The sequence below is a fragment of the Ctenocephalides felis genome, unplaced genomic scaffold (genome assembly GCF_003426905.1).
Source record: "Ctenocephalides felis isolate EL2017-DRISC unplaced genomic scaffold, ASM342690v1 CF-g0.4_SCAFFOLD_00845, whole genome shotgun sequence".
Classification (NCBI taxonomy): Eukaryota; Metazoa; Arthropoda; class Insecta; order Siphonaptera; family Pulicidae; genus Ctenocephalides; species Ctenocephalides felis.
Window position 1 is genome coordinate 36726749 of NW_020536999.1, and position 22943 is coordinate 36749691.

A 22943-nucleotide genomic window follows, 5' to 3' on the forward strand; every position below is an offset into this window, starting at 1 on the left:
TTTCGTTTTTTTTTTGCGATTACTATAACTTGCCCTACGGGAAGATAATAATGGTATTCAGTATCATTTTATATGAAAAGCGCTACATAACATAGCTTGCCATAACATTGGCCTATTTTACGGCAGAATTGTTACCTGAAATTTTTTGGATATCTACATCGAAGTGATCACGATTTAAGAATTCGAATAAAATAGATGAAATACCTTGATTCGATTTTTTAAAAATACTTATTTCCTCTTTCCTTTCTCAATTATCCCGATTCTTTTCACAAATAATTCCCCACATTTAATATTTGACTCCAAAGATCGCTATTGTATTCAAACAACGTATTCTCAAACGCACTCTCGGGCGTTTCCAAACATCGCTTCGCACACAGGCGAAGCTTTTAATATAGCGAATTACGCCGGCGGGCGGGACCGTTTAGGTCACATTAGTCCTCCCCTTCAGGCGAGGGTGGGTTTCGTCGATCGCCGAAAACGAAGGCCTACGGTGGATGATTTCACCGGGCTTATAGTCGCGTTATTCGCCAGCGGAAGACCGTGTTGTTTGCGCGGCGGCACGCACCGCGCACGCGTCGACCGTCGCCAAACAAATTTCGACGGGTAGCGGCAAAGTCAGGCACAATAGACGGTGACATCGCGCCTGGACCATACTCGATACAGTTTCGGCATTCGAAATGCAGGGATGAACTTGGGACAATCCAATGCAAAGTCTAATATAACTAATTATTTATATTATTTTGTAAATTATATGTAAATATGTAAAATTTGTTAAAAAATTTGGTGTTCAGGTTCCTCAATTTCGTCACAATAAAACACGAAGTTTATTTATTTATTTAAAGATGATTAACATTTACATTTTAGAAGATGTTTTCAGCTTCGTGGCCGCAAGCAAATTGTCATGATTTATGTTTTATAAAACTGAATCTAACTGAAAATGCATAGTTCAGCGTAATGGAGAAATTCTCGAGAAGGTTTGTTCAAGTATCAAAAATTTGAATTAACAAAATAAGCAAGTATTAGTAAATTACGCGTCAGAGACTGCAAACCAAAATTGATCTATTTCTCTTCACGTGTAATCTTTCTGAAGACAGCATTTAACACAACCTCATTGATGTCCTAAATTTCATTAAATTACAGCAATGGTGCACAACAGTTTATATGTACATAATCTGTTTCTGAAAGCTAACGGCTTTTATTCCAAATTTTCAACTGTAATAATTTTACTTTTTCTTTAAAGGTTGTTTTCAGATTATTAAGCCTTTCTACATAAATAGCAATTAAAGACAGTGTAATGAATACACGTAATAGATTTTGACTGTTGTTTGTTGTCCTACAAAATATTCTGAATAGACATTATAATGATTATTGGGCTCGCTCGAAAGTGGCAGTGCCTCAATTATTTGGCAGAGCGACAGGATCTGAATTAGAGGTCCTGGATTAGTCATGCATTAATGACATCGAATTTTACTTAGAAATATAGAGAGCAGTATGTAAGAAATTTATCACAACAGCTCATAGGATCCTTAAATCATGACCTATGAAAAAAAAAACGCTGTTTAAAAATGATAAAAATATTTTTTTTTCAAATATTTTAATACAAATAACAATTTATGACAGGGTCATGAATACGCGTAATAGATTTTGACCCCTTGTTTGTTGTCCTGCAAAATATTCTGAATAGACATTATAATGATTATTGGGCTCGTTCGTAAGAAAGTGGCTAGAGCGACAGGATCTTAATCAGAGGTCCTTGAATTGTAGTGACATTCTTAGACTTAGTGACATCGATTTTTACTTGTAAATATACATAGCAATATGTAATACATCACAACAGCTCACAAATTCTAAATGTTGTTTAAAAATAAGAAAAACATATTTAAAAAAAAATACTATGATACAATTAGACTGATTTCATATCATTTCATACATTATGAAGCTTTATTTGACAAATAAATAACAAACGAAAGAATAAAGAGATAGGTCTAAAAATAAAATAAGAAACAATATATACTTTTTTTTTTTCACCCAACAAATTTATATTGTGAGCAGTTCTATTCAATTAGCAAAATTCTTGACCTTTCATATCATTTCTTTACTTTTATATTATCATTTATGATGAATTATTTCAACTACAATATTTTTCATCAATACCGAAAGATATTGAAAAGCAAAAACGCTCAATAAAAATATGTCAATTATTTGGTAGTTCTTAAGTACTAGATTGAGAGATATTTAAATCTAGTTTTCACTCCAAAAATCCAACTCTTATCCTGCAATATGCCCTCTATTCTTTCTTGAATCCATTCCGGCGTTCTTTATGTTTTTGTTTTGCGAATACCCGCCTTCCTCGAATGTCACACGCGAACGCATCGCAAAGTTCCATATTGGGGGTTGCGATTTGTTTGTCCTGCACAAAGAGGCACTCGCGAACGTCAGTCGTTGCTTTATTTCCTTATGTTATTAAAATATATATTCGTATTACATTCACTGCATCCAGGGTTAAAGGACTCTGGATGTTCAATTAAATAAGAGAAAGATGAGAGGTGTTTGAAGGATGCCTTCGAGAATTTAATAATGTCACTCACGAAAGGATTATTAATATGCATATGACGCGAAATGTTATATGAGAATATGTGCAGGTACAAATATTGAGACAGGTGTTGGGTGTCTTCTGCTCGTTCGGGATTAATTTAAACATCAAAAAATAATATAGAGATACTGATCAATAAAATGTTCGGGTCTATTTTACAATTTTAAAACTGACTGCTTGTGTCTGTTTGTTTGATTATACATATTTCATCTAACGCTTCCATAGTGCATTTTTGTCGACACGCCTAACAAAAATTAAATGGTTATTTTTCGCTTTTTTATATTATTGATTAATTTTAATAATTATGAAGTATTATACTTTTTATATAGTTTCTAAAATTAATTTGAATATTGTCTAAACGCTGCTTTGGAAAACAGTGAATGGAGTATTAGATTTAAAATTAAATTAAATAATTTTAAATTAAATAAATATATTAGAAATTATTTTCAAAAAAACAAATCCAATACTATAGTTAGCTAGCGCATTGCCCAGAGTGATTTTAATCATAACAAATAAATTATTTATAAATGAACATCGAACACTTCATAAATGCAACATTTTTTATTTGATTTTTTTATTAAAAAACAAAATATTTATTAGTGTGTTACATTTCTTCTCATTCTTATTTTTTTATTTTGATCAGAAACTATTTATTAAATGCTATAATTGAAGTAATAGTTTTGAGGCATATACATATAAAAATATGCATTAGATTTACCCGATTTACCATATCTATCTATGGAACATATCCCTTTCATTATGGATTGTATTATCATATTTAATTTTTTTCAAGAGGGATGTGCGAAATATGATCTATGATTATCCTCCTCATATTGTGGTGTGTTTTCCTAAAATTGATTTCATATGTGTCCAATTATAATCCATTTTTTTCGCCGCAATATCTCAAATCCCACGCGAGTCATGTCTCCGTGCGTCAAATTATATTTTAATGACCGCGCATAAAACCCTTCATAAACACGCACGTTATTACCCAGGGGATGATATGTTGTTTACTGTGCCACTGTCGTAAGTAAATACCGACTGTAATATATTAAAACAGATATAATATGTACGTAGACACATACACAAAAATACGCACATGAATACACACAAATTACTTGATGTTTTATATGAAATAAATATTAAGTTGTAAATTTTTAGATTTGACGATGTACGAGTTATGTGTTTAGATTCGCATTCCAGGTTTTTATATTTCTTGATAAATAGGGTAGGGCGGGAAACAAAGGTCAATTTTGACTTCAAGTAATTATACTGTCTAAACCAAACAAAGTACATCAAAAATATAACCAGTAAAGTTCCCATCTCATAGAATCTTAATTATAGAAATGTTTTTTACTATTTTTCTAAAAATTATCATTTATCCCTTTTTGTCCTTTTTACATAGGCGGAGTAGAGTGGGATAGCCACGGGGAAGGAAGATCGAATTTTTATGTTTAATTTTGAAGTGCTTGTACGAAATAGTATCTGCAATATTTAACCAATGCATAATATAAATTTATTGGCATATTTTTGACAAAGATAACACAGCATATAACCTTGACCTGGTATTTCGTCAGAAATATTCATCAGCAGACTTGGAACAACTATTAATTCAATTTATTTTTTGTAAAATAGTTTTTTGCTGAATTTACATTTTTATTTACTATTTTTTTTCATTCACACCTTTTCCAGAGTAAAGTTAATCTTTTTTACCACATGCATGATAATAGGGAGGATATATAAATACACTTGCACTAAAATATGAGTGTTAAAGATTCATTAGTAAGATACGGTCAGGCGAAATTAAAATATCAATTTTACATTATAGCATTTTATCGTTTTTATTTGGTTTATTTCTAAGTTGATTTTGATTACTTCATGGTATTAAAACAAAAATAAATAAATATATAATATATAACACATCAATAATATAAAAATGCATTTGTCATTTTAACCTTCTAACGATCGATTTTTTTCTTTAAAATTGATCTTAAATATAACAGGTTATTTTACTACAGATTTAAAAAAGTTTTTTATGCAAAATATTTACATATGATATTTTTTCTTTAATTTGCTAATTCAAACTAAGATTTTTTATATTACACAATTAACGTATTTTATGATATTAATACTTATGAAAAATTAATGCTTGTTTTATATTAATAAGGTATATTATATCAACTTTTTACGTTTTATCTTTGTGTTCAACCCTAATTTTAATTTTTGAAATATCAATAATTTTTTCTAATAAATTTCCAATTTGCATCGAACGCCCTCTGAACGGTTTCGTATTGCCACCCTATTATTCTCTCACAGTTTTTCATATTACGGATTTGAATTTCAGACGCGTGACCTCATTATCCGACACTAAACTGCTGCTAATAGAAATTAATCTTCCAAAATTACTAACACCAACCATTGATATAGGGTAAATTAAATATCATGTTTATTGACTACTGATTTATGGGAAAATAGTGAAGCTTTGTTCATAATCAATACGGATTCAATATTACTGATTTTCTCTAATTTATTATCTAACCTTTGTCGAGGCAGCAGACGCAATAATTATTACCGAGTTCTATATTCTGTGAACATTTATCTTACAACTCTCGTTAAAAAATTTGTTGTTCTCATGTAATTAGTAGATGTTTGTCATACGATAATTTTATCAAATCGTGAGACATTGGCAACATTATATTTGTTGTAACAAATTGAACTTCAATTTTTTTGTATTCTCAGAACTACTGATTTTGTCTCTAATTCAATTATTTTGTCGAGACAGCAGATGCAATGTGAGAGTTTGCGACTAATATTTATTTACAATTCAGTTACCTTATCGAAACATCATGATGGCTTGAATAATATAACGTACACGCCATCAAGCACTTCAGTTTGATACTGGAGTGTCAGCATTCTCTATTCAGCATAATGGAATACATACTAGGGTAATATGCATTCAAAGCCCAAATCGACTATGGAACCGATGTTTGCAAGCTGGAATTCAGTTTCTAACTGAATGATGTTTGCCTTACAATTATCTAATAAGTGACTTACAGAGTTTTAGTCAGCTGATGAAAGTCTATATCCTAGGAATTGAAAAAATTACACGAAATTTCAAGATAATTCTATGCAAATTATATCTTCTATTTTATTTCAACAATACATATCACTTTTCCTAAAGTTTTAGGGATTGAATAAGAGATTGTTATTAATTCAATTATTTTTCATATTTTTTTCATTTATATAAAACAAGATACTTATCTATTAAAAATTAAAAATAATTATTATTACAAATCTGCAACAAAACTCTATCTGTTCTATGCTTTTCAACAAACTAAAAATAATTTGGAACAACTTTTGGTAAGATCGCATCACGCGTAATTCGTAATTATGTTAAAAAATGCATTTTTTATAAAACATAACATGGCGATTGGCGACAGATAGAGTTTATTATCTATTTTTAAACCATATCCCAAATAAAGTATTTACCCAACATCGAGATTTTTTTAATTTCTAAGAGTACTAAGTTTAATAGTGGAAAAAATATATGTTTAATTTATACAGTTACTAATTGAATTTAATATAATAATAATGTAAGCGATAAGTGGATGCTTAACTATCAACTACTTTATATTTTTTTAATATCAGATCGGCGATAATGCTAATACTTTTCTACTAGGTATATTAGTGCTGTTTTACAATCATTAAATCGTCTTTTAAACTTTAATATTTTGTATCATGAAATACCATAACAATCTCAAATAAAATTTTCAAACATAAGCCTTTCAATAGCCAGCATGTAGGATTTTTACCAGTTTATATACACTTTGCAACCGAAAAGCGAATTCCTACATGCTTCAACTTAACTCATTTTTATAAAAACTTTTTTTTTATTTTCTAGTTCTTTTTTATTTGACTTTGCTTGCTCTTCTCTAGTTCTATTTATAAATATTCTATATACCATTTTATTATATATGATATAATGTTAATAGATATTTATTATTATGGTATGTTATGATTCACTAGCATGAATCCTCATTTTCATTTCTTGGAACCCTATTTTTTTAAACCATGGACCACATTATTTTGCTCTTTAGTGGTTAATATGGACCACATTATTTTGCTCTTTATTGGTCAACTTTGGGAATCACTAATCTAAATAAATATTCTAAAATTTTAGTCGCCTAGGAAAAGTGGTTGAATTTAAAAATTCTTCAAAGTTAGGAATGATGTGCTGCGCTTCTAGGTCATACAACACAGTAAATAAAACTAGCTGTAAGTGGAATTCTGTCTTGAGGCAATTATGGCATCGTGCCTTAAGGCAAATTGCTGGAACTTCCCGTACCGTAACGAAATGTTCGTGGAATACTGAATGTTTTCAAATAGATTATTCTAAATATTGTAACATTGTCTAATATTTATAAGAATTATATAAACTGTATTGCAGAGTTGAAATTATTTGTAAAGTATATTAGAACTATAGTCAGAATTAAAATGAAATCTGAAATATTTTCGATATAAAAAACTAAAAAAAAACTAAAAAAAAAACTAAAAAAAAAACTAAAAAAAAAAAAAAAAAAAAAATGTAACAAATTTTTTTTCCAAAATCAATTATTTTGTTAAGACAAGCAGAAAGTTCTTTGAATCAATTGAATCGGACGCTTAGTTCTCTCAAAAACTGCCATTTTTTGTACATTTAGCTCTGTGTCTCCAAAATGGCTGGGCCTGCCTTTGCGAAAAACTAATAACCCCTTCTCCCAATCATTACTAATTGAATGTTTTTTAGATCATTCAAATCGGATGCTCCGTTCACTCAAAAACTCGATTTTTATTTTCTGCACTCTTTGCTCCGTATCTCCGAAACGGCTGGACCTGCCTTCGCCAAAAACTAATCAGCTCTTTTCCCTATCAATAAGAATCCAATGTTTTTTAAACCATTCAAATCGGTTGATCCGTACGCCCGAAAAACGTGGACGAAAATTTGTATCCATACATACATACACACACACACACACACACACACACAAACATCCATTTTTTCTGAAGTATGCCAAAACGTTCAGAAACCTTCAAAACGTCGAGAAATGTAAAAATTTTCAATTCCGATTTTCGGCCCATTACAATAACTTACCCTACGGGAAGTTAATAATCATATATATGAAATATATTAGTGGAAATCGTATTGTTTAATTCATGTTGAAAGTGAAAACTTTATTTTCAAAGTAAACGAAACAAAAAATAAAAATATTATATAAATAGCTAAAATTAAATTATTGCTGAAAGACGATTATATACACATGGGAAGTTATAAAACTTTCCTGAAGCCAAATTTCATATACACCTAGTTATAGCATATTTTTTATTCGCAGTGTTGTAAATTTTTTTACCCAAGTATTGCAAATCCTTTTCTCTTTTCGGCGTAAAACCCTTCACAGATTATCCTCGGATCTGTATGGAATAAGGAACAAAGTGTTTTAAGCGACAGTTTACAATAGAAATCGCTCTATATTAGCCATGTGTAAGTTCACTTCAACAATGAGAGGAATTCAAGTACCGGGTGTCAAGGGTTTAATAGATTACAAAGATAGGTTCCAGTGCCAAACTTTTATTGTTGTTTGCCGTTTTTTACAAAGCTGTGTACGTTTTTTCTGCTTATTCAATTAAAGCAAATACATACCGGTGTAGTAGTAATGAGTTAGTATTAAATTACGATGGGATGATTTTATCTCTGGATAAAACATATGTTATCAATTCTATTTAAAATGTTTCACCCTCGTGTAAAGTATATTGATAGAGGTGTTAAAAATATATTAAAGGTAAATTTATACAAAGTAATTGTACAAAGTAATTTATATTTATATACAGAGTAAAAGGTAACATACAAAGTAAAAATGTTAAACGTTTTTAATAAAAATTAATATTCTATTAATATTTGAAGCTTAGATGTGTAGAATGTTATATGCAAAATATGTAAGTCTTGCAACTACTTCTTTTACAAATTATTTTTTGGAACCAATGTGATTATATTTTTTCTTGCCTTTACTATTAACTTAAAATTGAAATATATTGCTAAATATTTTATATTAATTATTTTCAGTTTCATTAACGATTAAAATCGTTTTGATTGACAGTTTTCCAAAACCTGTATGAACCAAATTTATACACACTACGCTTGTCGCAAAATAATTACTTTTCTTGTCAATTAAACACGATTAAAATTATAATTAGAAATAAGTTTTAATTAATCGTGTTATTTAAATGACATTTACATACACCGCCCCGATGGAATGATTAGAGTGTCATTCTGTTCATTTTCGCGTGCTGGATTATTAAATAAATGTTCATCTAAACTTTGGCATGGAAAAGTTTGATATTTTATATTTTTATTTTATTTTTTTTATTAAATTCATTTTTAATTATTTATTGTTTTGTACTAAACAAAATAAAATTTGAAGAAACAGAGTTTTATTTTGCAGATTAATTTGATTATAATGTTGATATAAATACTTTCATGTACTTTTTTGTATATTTCTGCCTTCATTCTGAAAAAAACGTAACTATTATGCAAAGTAAAAGATATTATTATTTATAAATCTATGTAAAAATTTTCCTTGTCATCCAAAGATTGTTTGGCAAATGTTAATAGACCATGATGCAGGATTGTTTTATGAAAAAATTAATAATATAATAATTTTAATAATAATAAATTCGTTTTTTCTTGTATTTTTATTAAAAATGCAATGATTAAATAATGATGTTCAGCAAATTGATAGTAAGGGGTCTACGGGCTATCGGTAACAGTAGTAACTAGTAACAGAGGTTTTTAAATAAGATTTCAAACAATTTTTTTTATCACACCTGGGGTTATTCAAAACAAAACCATTGAGCTAGTTGTAACATGTAATCATATATAGATTCACGTGAAGAAGATTAGATGGTAATACCGCACTTTTTCGGATTAAAGATTTTATTAGATTAAAGACGTTGGATTGTAATACAGCACTTTTTCAGAAAATGATTAATTTGAAATAATGAACAATAGTTTATTTTTAATTAATTTAATAGCAAATTATTTTTGCTTGTTTGGTAGAGTATTAGTTACAGAAACTATCTATCTTTATATGGTAGAAATATAATTCGTGCATCTCAAGATAAGTAATTTAAAAAAAAACAGACTCCAACTTGTCATGAATCATTAACAAAAAAATATTTGAGTGTATAATTAAAATTATTATGTCTTTTATAAAGAAATGTGAATAAACTTCAATGAAATTTTATTTGAAAAATGCAAGTATTTGTAGATGAGCACAAATACTCAGTCATCCATATTTTCATACGTACAATAAATTTAAATATGTGATTTTTAAAATCATTATACTATTTACAAAAAACTCGATTCAAGAGCCGTTGATAAATTTACCTCGACTATACATACCCAAAGCAATACAAGAACTCTTACAAGCGGGCTCTAATAAAATATACTTTACCTTTGAGTTCTCTTTGTGCAAGCATTTCCATAAAATAATTAAATATCAAAATGAAGTTAAATTTAATATAAGCTTTCCTCTCTTAAAGTAACCGTTTTCTAGATGGAACTGAATGTCATTACAATCCACGTAATAAAATATTATATTAAACGCTCATAAAGAAACGGAGCATGTATAAACTCATTAAAATGGTAAAGACTTTAAATGTTTAATTACGCTTCGCATGGTGCAAAAGGTAGAGAGAATATTATGGGGGTGTCAGCGCAGGCGCTGACATTTTCGTTTTCTATTTCGAGTTGAATTAATTTTTATCATATTTTCAAATTGGTTTTGTAAAATTCAATACGTATTTTATATACAGTTTACTATTTACTAAACACCTAAATTATTAAAAAATATTTAACTTCTGTATATTTAATAAAAATGGAACATAACCAACGCGTGATTAAATATAAAATTGATTTATATCCTTGCATTTCAGTTTTAAAGAGTTTACAACAACATTTTTTTTTTAAATTTCATATTCAGTTAAATTTTCTAATAGTAGTGATAAGTAACAAACTATAATTTAATTAAGTATTTATTATTCTTTTTCATGTGATACTTTTTATTAAAATACAATGAAATAAAATCGTGGGATTAACAATTCTTTCATATGAAAAAATAATCACTAATGTTTTATTATATTATTTCTTTTATTTGTAGTAATTATTAATAATGTGAATTAATAGTTTCACTTTGCAGTAAAATCATTTAGATATTAAGTGATTATTTTTTAAAATACTGTTCTATTACCATTTTATAATTACATATCGCTTTAAGTAAGGTTCAATATAAAAGTTCGAGTTTCAAAAACAATTGATGAAAACTGTTAAAATGATTTGTAATTGCAACTTATTATATTATTTATTAACAATATTTGATATATTTTTTTAAACAATTGCATCTTTAATAAATTTAAATAAACCATTAAAAGTTTCTCGTATTTTATAAATTGGTTAAAATTTAGAATTATTTACATAAATGTTCATGAATTGTTATATTAAAAACAAAGATCAAATTTTATTGAAGTATGTCATTATCAAATAAAATTATAAAACTTTATCTATTATTACAACTTTTTTTATTAAGAAACACGATCCGAAATGTTACAAAAAGTTTTTAAATTACTTCTAAAAACGTGTAATGCGATAAAATTAGTCGAATTAGAAGTTTAAATTCATTTGAATCACGCCTTGTTACACCGCAGTCCAATTAGAAAAGTTAAAGTTCATGATGAAACTTCATGCGCGAAGGATTATTAAATTTAAGACAAAAAGTGGGTTGCGTAATGAAATTATATAATGTTTCAAATCATTTTATAATTAAACTTTGGCCATACTTCACGAAAGTTTAATAAAGATTTAAAAAATCACTTTTATTTAACATTTATTGAATTAAAAAAAAATAAAAAGAAAAATGAATAATTTTAAATAAAGTTATTAAAATTATTTTATCTCACACAATTAATAATTATTTTGATTATTTATTCAGAATTTAGTTAAAAAAAAGTTTCACTATTCATTTATTATTTATAGTCCCATTGTCCCCAAAAATAAATTCCGTTTCAGGGTTTCGATCCGATCCATAATTGGTGTTCTAATACAATGTGTATTGGACGGAATGCTAAAATTAACTAGTCGAAAAAGAAATGAGCGCAACCAAAATAACTCCTAGTGAAATCCACACGCCTGAGTATATCGACTGTTCGATACTTTGTAATATAAATAAACACAACGCACTGATAATAGAAATTGGCAACGATCACCCTGAAATAAACTAATATGCTTTGATTAGGTCTTACAATAATATGCAATAAAAACAATTCATAAGGTCACATGAAATTTAATTTAGCTTGTACAAAAGTAATCGTATCTATAAAAGATTATACATTAAATGTTATTTTCAGATGTTTTGTAAATACTTACTCTATGAAAACATTTACTCAAAAAATCACTGTATCATAACAATATTTACAATTCCATAGATGCACTGGTAAAAAGTCTTAAATAGCTTGTTTATTAACAACTTAAAGATGGTATTAAGTATTAGCTTAGAAGCACTTGCGGTGGACAATTCCGGGTCCGGATTCGTCGTATTCTTCCTTGGAGATCCACATCTGTTGGAAGGTGGAGAGAGAGGCCAAGATGGATCCTCCGATCCATACGGAGTATTTCCTTTCTGGGGGAGCGATGATCTTGATCTTGATGGTGGATGGGGCCAAGGCAGTGATTTCCTTTTGCATGCGGTCAGCAATACCGGGGTACATGGTGGTACCACCAGACATGACGGTGTTGGCGTACAAGTCCTTACGGATATCGACGTCGCACTTCATGATGAGTTGTAGACGGTTTCGTGGATTCCGCAGGATTCCATACCCAAGAAGGAAGGTTGGAAGAGGGCTTCTGGGCAACGGAAACGTTCGTTACCGATGGTGATGACTTGTCCGTCGGGAAGTTCATAGGATTTTTCCAAGAGGTGGAAGCAGCAGCGGTGGCCATTTCCTGTTCGAAGTCCAAAGCGACATAGCAGAGTTTTTCCTTAATGTCACGGACAATTTCACGTTCAGCGGTGGTTGTGAAAGAGTAGCCACGTTCGGTCAAGATCTTCATCAAGTAGTCAGTCAAATCGCGACCAGCCAAGTCCAAACGGAGGATGGCGTGGGGAAGGGCATAACCTTCGTAGATTGGGACGGTGTGAGATACACCATCTCCGGAGTCCAATACGATACCAGTGGTACGACCGGAAGCGTACAAGGAGAGCACAGCTTGGATGGCTACATACATGGCTGGTGAGTTGAAGGTTTCGAACATGATTTGGGTCATCTTCTCACGATTAGCTTTTGGGTTCAATGGGGCTTCGGTCAACAAGACTGGGTGTTCCTCTGGGGCTACACGGAGTTCGTTGTAGAAGGTGTGGTGCCAGATCTTTTCCATATCATCCCAGTTGGTGATGATACCGTGTTCAATGGGGTATTTCAAGGTGAGGATACCTCTCTTGCTCTGGGCTTCATCTCCTACATAGCTGTCCTTTTGTCCCATACCGACCATCACACCCTGGTGACGGGGGCGACCTACGATGGATGGGAACACGGCGCGGGGAGCGTCGTCTCCGGCGAAACCGGCCTTGCACATACCGGAACCATTGTCCACAACCAATGCTGCTACATCATCGTCACACATCTTGACTGTTTGATTATTTTACTATCACTGAATAAAAAACTAACACGAGATGCGTGCACTCCTTGAGTTTGACTGACACAGTGAACTCCCGGCCGCAAGATGATCCTCTTATAGCCTCGGCAGTCGCGGCGGGACGAAAATAGCTTCGCACAGAATCGTTCTCGGGTGCTAATATGTGCATCTCTTCTCGGCCCTTTCCTGATACGGACTTGTGCAGCAATGTCGATAATAATGCATTTTATATAACATTGCTGATATATTATAATTTTTAATATGAACTTCAATTTTATATAAAATTAAAAAATATATATTACATAATAATGGTCCAAAGGAATCTAATACAAAATAATATTTAATTTTGCTAACCGAAATAATGAATTAATAATTTATTAAATAATTTACAGCATTTGTTTCTAAAAATGTCAAAGGTCATTAATCATTTCTTACTTCAAACTCAATCTCTATATACATTTTATATATTATATTTTCCATTATTTGTCGCGTATTTAGACATAGATAATCGAATTCAAATCATGAATTCAGTACATATGTCATTAGGCACACATTGACACTTTTACGACGTTACATAAAAGCACTAACAGTGTTTGAATAATGCGCCACGCGACTAATGGAGACGATTAGTCGTCAGTAATATATACTGCATGATTACTCAAATCAAATAATAAATATATACATAACTGGTCATTATCTTCCATAAATTATACTCAAATATATTTCTATCTTTCATAATTGGCGTTGTAAATAACTTTGGTTGCATTTATGTATTACATTTCGTACATACTAAGCTATAGTTGGCATATCATCACATTTTATGATTATCTATTTATATCAGCGTTTGATTTATTTATATCATGACGATTTATTTACATCTTATTTCTTTTGCAGGTTTGGTTTCAAAATCGACGTGCAAAATGGAGAAGACAAGAAAAAATGGAAGCTGCACGTCTTGGCCTGAGTGAATACCACGCGGTCAGTTCGCTCTCGAGGATAACAGGTTCCAGCTTAGCATTGCCCATGGACCCGTGGCTTTCGCCACCACTGTTGAGCGCCCTTCCTGGTTTTCTGAGCCATCCCCAAACAGGTATAATAATCTTGTTTACTTACTTACTCAAAACATAGTAAGCCTGAAGAAGAAATTTAAATTTACACATTTTTTTTAAATATATTAATTGTTTTCGACATTCCAATATCATGGAACAACCACGTATTATAAAACGCTTATAATTGGTCTGCGAGTTTGATTACACATCACTCCCAGTTTAATTCATTATAGTTTATTCACAATTTCAAATGAATAATTATCAGCATTTGAAAACCTAATTTTTAATATATTAATTATTAATGTATTTTGCTATCGAGTGAAAAGCAGTATAATTTTACAATACTGACAGCAATCTTATAATACAGAGAATAAAATAATAAATTTATTACATTGATTTTTCAGCTACTAATTTTTGCTTCCTACTTATCACTTTGACTTTAACATTATTAGAACATTTATTTCAGGTTTAATAGTAGAAATATCATTATTCTATTATATTATATTGTTTTTAACAAAATTTTTTTTTTCACTTTTTATCCTTTTACGCTGCTTTTTAGATAATACCCCAATAATTATCCTATCTATATTTGATAGATTTTTATTATTATAATTTATCTAATCTGATAATATATTTTAATTAGATACAGCAATACCTAGAAAACGGGTTTAACAAAAAATGAAAATTAAAATTAAATAAAAGTGCTTTTGCAATTATAATTAGTTTTCTTAAAATAACATAAACACCTAACAAACTCACTTCATGCTATGTATGAACTTTTTTTTTTTCTTTTCAATTACTATATTTTGTACAACTGCTAAATAATTAACATTTAGTAACAGTAACGATCAATTATATAAATTTAATAAAGAAAGTACAAAAAAAAGAATAGAATTTTTAATAAAATGATATCCGTAGTATGTGAATTTAATATAAAATAAAAGCAAATAATAATAAATAACAATATAATAAAATTAATAAGTAAAATAAATAAAATTTCTGAAGAATAAAAATAATACTAGAAAAACAATAAATCAGAATAAGAACAATAAGTGAAAGATAATAATAAATATAACAAAATAACAATATTAGAAATAATAAGATGAAAATAATATAATAATAATAATAATAATAATAATAATAATAATAATAATAATAATTAATTAATAATTAATAAAAATATTAATGTACAAATGGCTATTTATGAGATCATTCGGAATTTTTCGTTTTAGCCTGGTTGGGCGCGCTTCTGAAAATACGTTGTGCCAAGTAATTTGGGTGTTCGTCAATTCTTCTTTAATAGTTTTCTGACTTTTGTTGAATTTCTATGTATGAACATAATATTTATAATATACTAGCAGTGCCCTTTGCTATACATATACATAAAAAGCTAAACAAAAACGCGATTCTATTACATCTAGTTATCAAAATGGATAATTGTATTGCAAGTTGTAGTTGGCCCTATTTTCGTGATTAATTGTTGAGCTGTATTAGATGCATCTTTGTGTGAAATGTCCCATATTCAGCATCTCAATATGTTATTTTAGCTTTTAACCAGCAGTAATTATACTGTAAAAACGAAACAACATATGTACATACATACATACATAGGAGTATTTTATAATTGAAAGTTGAAAAAAATAAATTTTTAATTTGAAAATTTGCTTTATTTGACTTAAATACATACATTGATTTTTTTACAAATTGTATACATCTATTCTGGGAATATCATTACACTATCATAATATAATATTGTTTGCATATATATATTTGTTTCAATTACCTTATACAAGTAGGAAAAGAGCTAACAAAAACATACTGCCATCAAGTATGAATGAAAGTTGAAATTAATATCCTTGTCTAACATTTAAATGTTACTATAATTTTAAAATATATCTACTATATAAATAATATTACCCAGGTTACCCAAGCTACCTGACACCACCAGTCGTCGGTGACGCACCACCGTCTCTAACGAACCCTTCCCAGAGACACTGCCCGCCGCAATTGCCGCTCGGTGGTGCCGGCGCTGGTGACCAGCACTCGGCAGTGGCGTCGGCAAGTCCGTCGCCCAACGGGCACCTTCCACCAGGCGGCAACAGCGATCGAGACCCGAGATCGACGAGTATTGCTGCCCTCAGACTTAAGGCCAAAGAACACGTCGAGAGCCTGTCCAAGGGATTGCAGATGGTATAAGATGATTGTGTTAATGAATTTATGTACGTAATTTGATGTTCGTTTTGATTGGTGTATGGCAAATATAAAAATATTATTCAAGCATAAAAGGAATCGAATGATTTGCTACTATATTTTACCCTTTCCCAAATTTTATATTTTTCTAAATTAAGTTCAAAATTTGCATGTTTTTGAAATATATTTGCATAAATAGTTAACTGCATGTATTATTACTTAACACGTTCGCGGACGTGAATGCTATAGCATTTATTTTCTTTATGATACAGAATGACAAGAATGCTATAGTATTCAAATTACAAAGCCAATTATTTATTTTGAGTTTAATTCTATATAGTTTTACGTTTTGTAATTTTTATACATGTTTACCAAGGTAATGACTTATTCTTTAGGTATTTTCGTATTATTTTAATTTTTCCGTAGTCACTAATTAGCTTGGCTAATTAATGTGCTAGCACTGAGTAAAAGAGAGGCGTAATACTTGACGTGGGTGCTATAGCATTCACAGTACATGACTATTAAAAAGTGATAATTTGACTACTCTAATAAACGGTGTTCAATCAAATTTTGGATATCACAACCAATTTAAAAATAAATTACTAAATAAATTATAAGTAAGTTATTAAGTAAATTTTTGTACCTTGCTGAAAATTCTACTGTCCGCGAACGTGTTAATACTATGCTAAATCTATCAACTAATTATTAAATATTAAACTATAACTAAATAACAAAACAAAGATAAAATAAAAATAATAATGTTAATACGAAAAATTAATAATTGTTCAGATACATTTTTCTGATAATTCTATAGTTTTCATAATTACTATAACGTCATACATACCTATTGTATTCTTATAAAATTAATACTTGAATTTAACAACTTTTGAAGAGTGTTTGATTCGATGTTGCAGCTTTATTATATTATGTTTGCTTTTGTGTACATATATAATGAAATATATATGATTTATTTTATTTTAATTTTACTTACTTACTTACTTTCTTTTTAATGTTGCTTCATTTAACCAAATAATTTTACAATACAAATATAATTTTTGTTTAATACATAACTATCCCAGGTAATGGAATATCACTGTATTATATCTATCTGTTAGTTTATATATTCGAGATTTATATTATCTTTTGTAATATGTTTACATAAAAAACTGATATAAAAAACATATTTCTTACTATAGGCCTTACATACTAAAATCTATCAACTAATTATTAAATATTAAACTATAACTAAATAACAAAACAAAGATAAAATAAAAATATTAATATACGTTTTTATCTTAATATGTAAGAAATTATAAAAATATATATGTATGTAAATACACAGATATATACATATATTGTCGTTTTGATTTTACTTCATATGACTTAATATGACATTTTAATTTAATGCAGAAAAGTTGAAAATCTTTACTAACCTGTTAAGATAATTCTCATCCCTTTTACATATTGTCTTCTTTTTTTGTAAAGACATTGTAATTGTAAATATTGTAATTGTAGACATTGTAAATATTAACGAAATCTCATATTAACCCATAGTTGATAAGTATTTATTATTTATGTTTATTTTTAGACAATTCGATTGTATTATTACAAGAATTATTTCGATTTTCCCTTTATCTTTTATATCAATGTAATTATTTATGTTTGATAAAAAATTAATATTTGTGCTTGAGATGAATTACCATAGTTTTTATTACATTTCTTTAGAAAAGATCTATTTAATTTATATTAATGGCTCTTTTATATTTCAGAATCAAAGACACTATGTGGATTTACTTAATGATCTGGGAATCAGATACGTGCAAGAAAATTGTTAATGAAGACATTTGTGTGAGATTTGGTATATATGTATAAAGTAATTCAAAATCTATAAATACAAAAGAAATATTTAACTTAATATTATATAGAGTATAAATTATATTCAAAGTATTCAGATGTAATGTGTGCATAATATTATAAGTTTTGAAACAATACTACAAATTATCGGATATAATTTACGATTATTCGTAGTAGCGTGCTGCAAATGTTTACACACCAATCTAGAATTTTATTTAACACGTGCCATATTATTGTAAATATATATAAGTGAAATTTAATTAGTTTAATATAAAAATATTATATTGTGCAGCATTGCACGAAACAAGTTAGATAATATAATCATTTAATAGATTAAAAGAATTTTAAAAAATAATTCAAATATTTGCGACACATTATAAAATTCTTATTGTTAACTTAACTGATCAAAAACGATTTTTTTTTTATAATTTTCATAATATTTGAACTACTATTGTATGAGCAATTACTGTTTGCTGTTACCAAAATAATAAATTTGAGTTTTCTAATCGTTAAATTGAATTCAGATCACTATTACAAATTGCAGGTCTCATTTTTGCACGAAAAAACTGAATAAGAAATTGCTTAACATTGAAATAGTACAATTTTAGTTAATACACGTTTATTGATTTCAATACATGGTTTTGTAAAAATATATATTAATGCATTAATACAAAAGAATATATTCGACAGAACAACAAAAAATATTTTGGTGATTACTTATATTTTTTCCAAGTTAAAAAAGCAATAATAATTGAATTATTGAAATGAAATTATCTTAGAAATTATATACCTGATTAATTTTTATAATTTTGTATATAAATTATATTATAAATATTTATGTTTAGTGATATTTATGTTTAATAAATTTAAAGAAATGTGTGTAAAAACAGTATGTGTTGATTTATATAAAAATGGAATTAATGATATAAAATAATGATTATGTGATTATGCTAAAAATTACTTGTAAATATTTGTACATATAAGTATTGAATAAATATTTAACGGCAAATTACTTTTCTTAATCGTTTCGATTTATTATTTTATTTTAGTGTTATATATATATATATATATATATATATATCAAAACACATAATAATAATAATTATAATTATTATTATTATTATTATTATTATTATTATAATGATAATAATAATAATAATAATAAAAATAATTATACTAATAATAATAATAATAATAATAATGGGCAGTACTGCCCTAGAGCAAGTCCGCGAGCTGAGTTAAACTCCAACTCGATTAAGGGAAGAATAGTGTAAGAAATTTCAGACCGCAATTCCCGGAATGGGCTATTTTCAATTAGAAACAAATTTTTTATTGATATTGTGATTATTATATTATTGATTTTACTAGTGATATCAAGCCATGAAACACTTATATCAAAACACATAAATAAATTAAATTATTTGCCACACTTTGAATATATGTTGGTTTGATCGAAACAACAATATCGATAACATCGATATCGATTTCAGTCGATCGTTGGTACTACTGATAGCATATTAGTGAAGACTTCACTGTTTTTATTATAAAATTAATATAGTGTTTAGAAGTGAAAAGTGTTTGATCTCATTGTCATCGCTCTCAATTCCAGTGTCAATAGGAGTACGCAAGGACGAACACGGGATCACTAGACCGAACGTAAGTTAAGTGCAAATAGAGTTACAATGAAAACAGAAGCACGCGCTAGGACTTTATTAAAAAGAGGATAGGCGTATTTGAATTTTTACTTTATTCTTAATAAATCATTCATATATATATATATATATATATATATATATATATATATATATATGTCTGTGTGCCTTTGTATTAAAACTTCAAAGCTTACATAAAAAAAATGTGTGAATTTTTATCGTGCTGATGACTTCGACATGTTGTATGAAATCAGATAAGTACAAAATTTAAAAATAAAAATAATATTTATTTTATAAGTTTTACTAATTATGTATATATGCATAACTAATTCTTATTAAAATGTATGCAACAAAGTCCGTCGAATTCGAAGTGACTTGAAATCCAATATGATCGTCAGACCCAATTCTAACTAGATTCACATTGGCTATTTACGTTTTTTTAGGACATTTTACTCAATTTGAAAATATCAAGTTAAAACCATGAACAACTTATTCAAGTTAAAACCATGGACTGCTATGAATTGTTTTTTAAACAAATTTTACTCAACTATTGAGTTGTTTTCCAACTTGCCAATATAGTATACAACGTCCTTTTACGGCTGACTATTGTAAATTCCCCAAATTTACTAAATGTCCTCAACTAGACAGTTATAAATAAAATAAAGAATAAAAAAAATTAAATAAATTACTCAATTTAAAACTTTCAAGTTGAAACCATTCACGGTTTTTTAAACACATTTATAATTAAAAATAGGCACCCATCGAATTAATAAAAACACAACCGAATTAAGTATAAAAAAACAAAAAAGTTGTATTTTAACTGCTTTTCATAGACAAAACATACTTCATTATAAACATAATTCTTTTTTAAAAAAAAAACATGATATCGACACATTATAAACACAAGACTTTGTTAACAGTCATATGTATGAGAAAAAATTATAGATTTAATTTGAAAAAAAAACACAAAAATTACCACCTTAATAAGATATTTTATTCTTACAAGCGATTGTTTTTTCTAATAATTTGTGTGTTTTTTCACTGAAGAAAAGTAAAACTGAGACTCCTGAAAAGTTTATAATTTAGTTCTATATTTGTTAATTGTAGAAAAGATTGTTGATATACCTTCTTGTCTTTAATTGTGCATATTATAGAAAATCTATTGAATTTTGATTAAATTATAAAAATTGCGGCCTTTTCGCATTGTACTATAATACCTATCTCTTACAAAAATAGAATGGAACGTGTAGTTTATGTGTAAGGCGTATTTTTCAAAATAAATGCTGGTGAAAAATTATTTTCTGTTGTACCTGAAAAACAATTTTATGCTTTTTAGGATTTCTGAAATCTATCCTGAATAAATATTTGAGACTTATAAAAATGAGCGTTCGGGCACTAAAGTCCTAAAGTATAAGGTATTAATTCATTTATAAAATAAAAGTAAAAAAGAAAATGTATACCGACATATTTTTTTACGTAGACAGATTATTGATTGTTTTTAATTTCACATATCTTAAATATTATTTTTTATAAGAAATATTTTTTTAGAAGCAAATTAACGCAATTATGGTACCTACCATATTATACTTGTTTAACTTTGGTTACCAAAATTTAGTTCTCACTTCTAATAACTGTGTGGAACACGATTTGTTGGAATAAAACACTCTTGTTATACATTTATTATCTAATATTTGATACAAAATGAATTTCATTTTTCGTTTGTTTTACATTATTTTTGAAACAACAAAACCCTAAACTATTCCGATTAGAATCAGATGCAAGAAACGAATCTGAACTAGTTGGAATTATGCCTGGCGATCATATTGGATTCCAAGTAACTTCTAATTAGATTTAATTATGAAAATTTTGTACTAGGGTGGTTCTTAATACGGATATTTTCGAATCTTTGCTCCTAGGGGTTCAAATGCTACTAAATCGATAAAAAAAATTCTCTGAAAGTTTTAAGTCTTAATATTAACTTTAGGATAGCCCGCACCCCAACCAAGGTTTCTTGGTTCTTCTTCCTAAGTAAATACTTATTTTATAAAGTATATCAACTTGCTGTTTTAAATTCTAATGATGAAATTTCAGAACAAATTGAATTTTACCCATATTATTTCCATAAAAATTTGTTTGGAGTGCGGACAATCATAAAGTTAATATTAAAAGCTGAAAGCATTCTGAGATTTTTTTCAATAATTGTGAAGCATTTGAGCTCTTGGGGGCAAAATCCATATTAAGGATCACCCTAATATATACATCTTTATACTTGCCTACATATATTATACATTATTGTTATAAATATTAATTGTAATTAATTGTAGTTATAAATGTTTAGAATATTATATCTTTTTATAGATTTTCGATTTTTACTAATAATGGTTATTGATAGATGACTTTCAAATGAGGCTCCATATACAATTTTATTATTTACAAAATTCAAACAGTTTAATATATTTGTAATATTTTTGATATTAATTTTCTAGGAAACTTGTCTCTCTGTAACCTAATTGATGAGCTATCCAGACGTTGAATTGATTCAGTGTACCTAATTGCCATCGCTGTAGAGCATCTTCACGGCTGATTAGGTTGATCAAACACGAATTAGCATTTTATTGCTTCTGGTGAACCCACACTTCCCCAATATATCACGAACACCAGCCCGAAATTTCGAATCTCATAGAGATCACGTAATTCGCAGTATACCTCTTCTCTAAACTTCATTGATTCTTCGGTCAAACGTTGAAAATCTAATATGTAGCCGGCGTATTTATCGAGTACCTGATTCAGATTCAATCGCCAGAACTCGGATTTATTCAAGAAGTGCCTTTGAGTCGAATTCTTTATTAGATTTGGAAGGTTTCTGGTATATCGTATAATATACT

At 28.4% G+C, this 22943-nt stretch overlaps 1 protein-coding gene and 1 pseudogene across 1 annotated transcript in view; one reads left to right on the forward strand and one right to left on the reverse strand.

Annotated features, from left to right (window-relative positions):
• Positions 1 to 18391, forward strand: part of LOC113370831 (retinal homeobox protein Rx1-like) — a 161707-nt gene extending 143316 nt beyond the window's left edge. The window contains exons 3-5 of the mRNA XM_026611518.1: positions 14208 to 14403; positions 16284 to 16581; positions 18322 to 18391. Of these exons, the coding sequence (XP_026467303.1) occupies positions 14208 to 14403; positions 16284 to 16558 (471 nt within the window). The 3' untranslated portion in view covers positions 16559 to 16581; positions 18322 to 18391. The remainder of the gene's footprint in view (positions 1 to 14207; positions 14404 to 16283; positions 16582 to 18321) is intronic.
• LOC113370798 lies at positions 12060 to 13385 on the reverse strand (annotated as a pseudogene).
• Positions 18392 to 22943: the final 4552 nt, after the last annotated feature.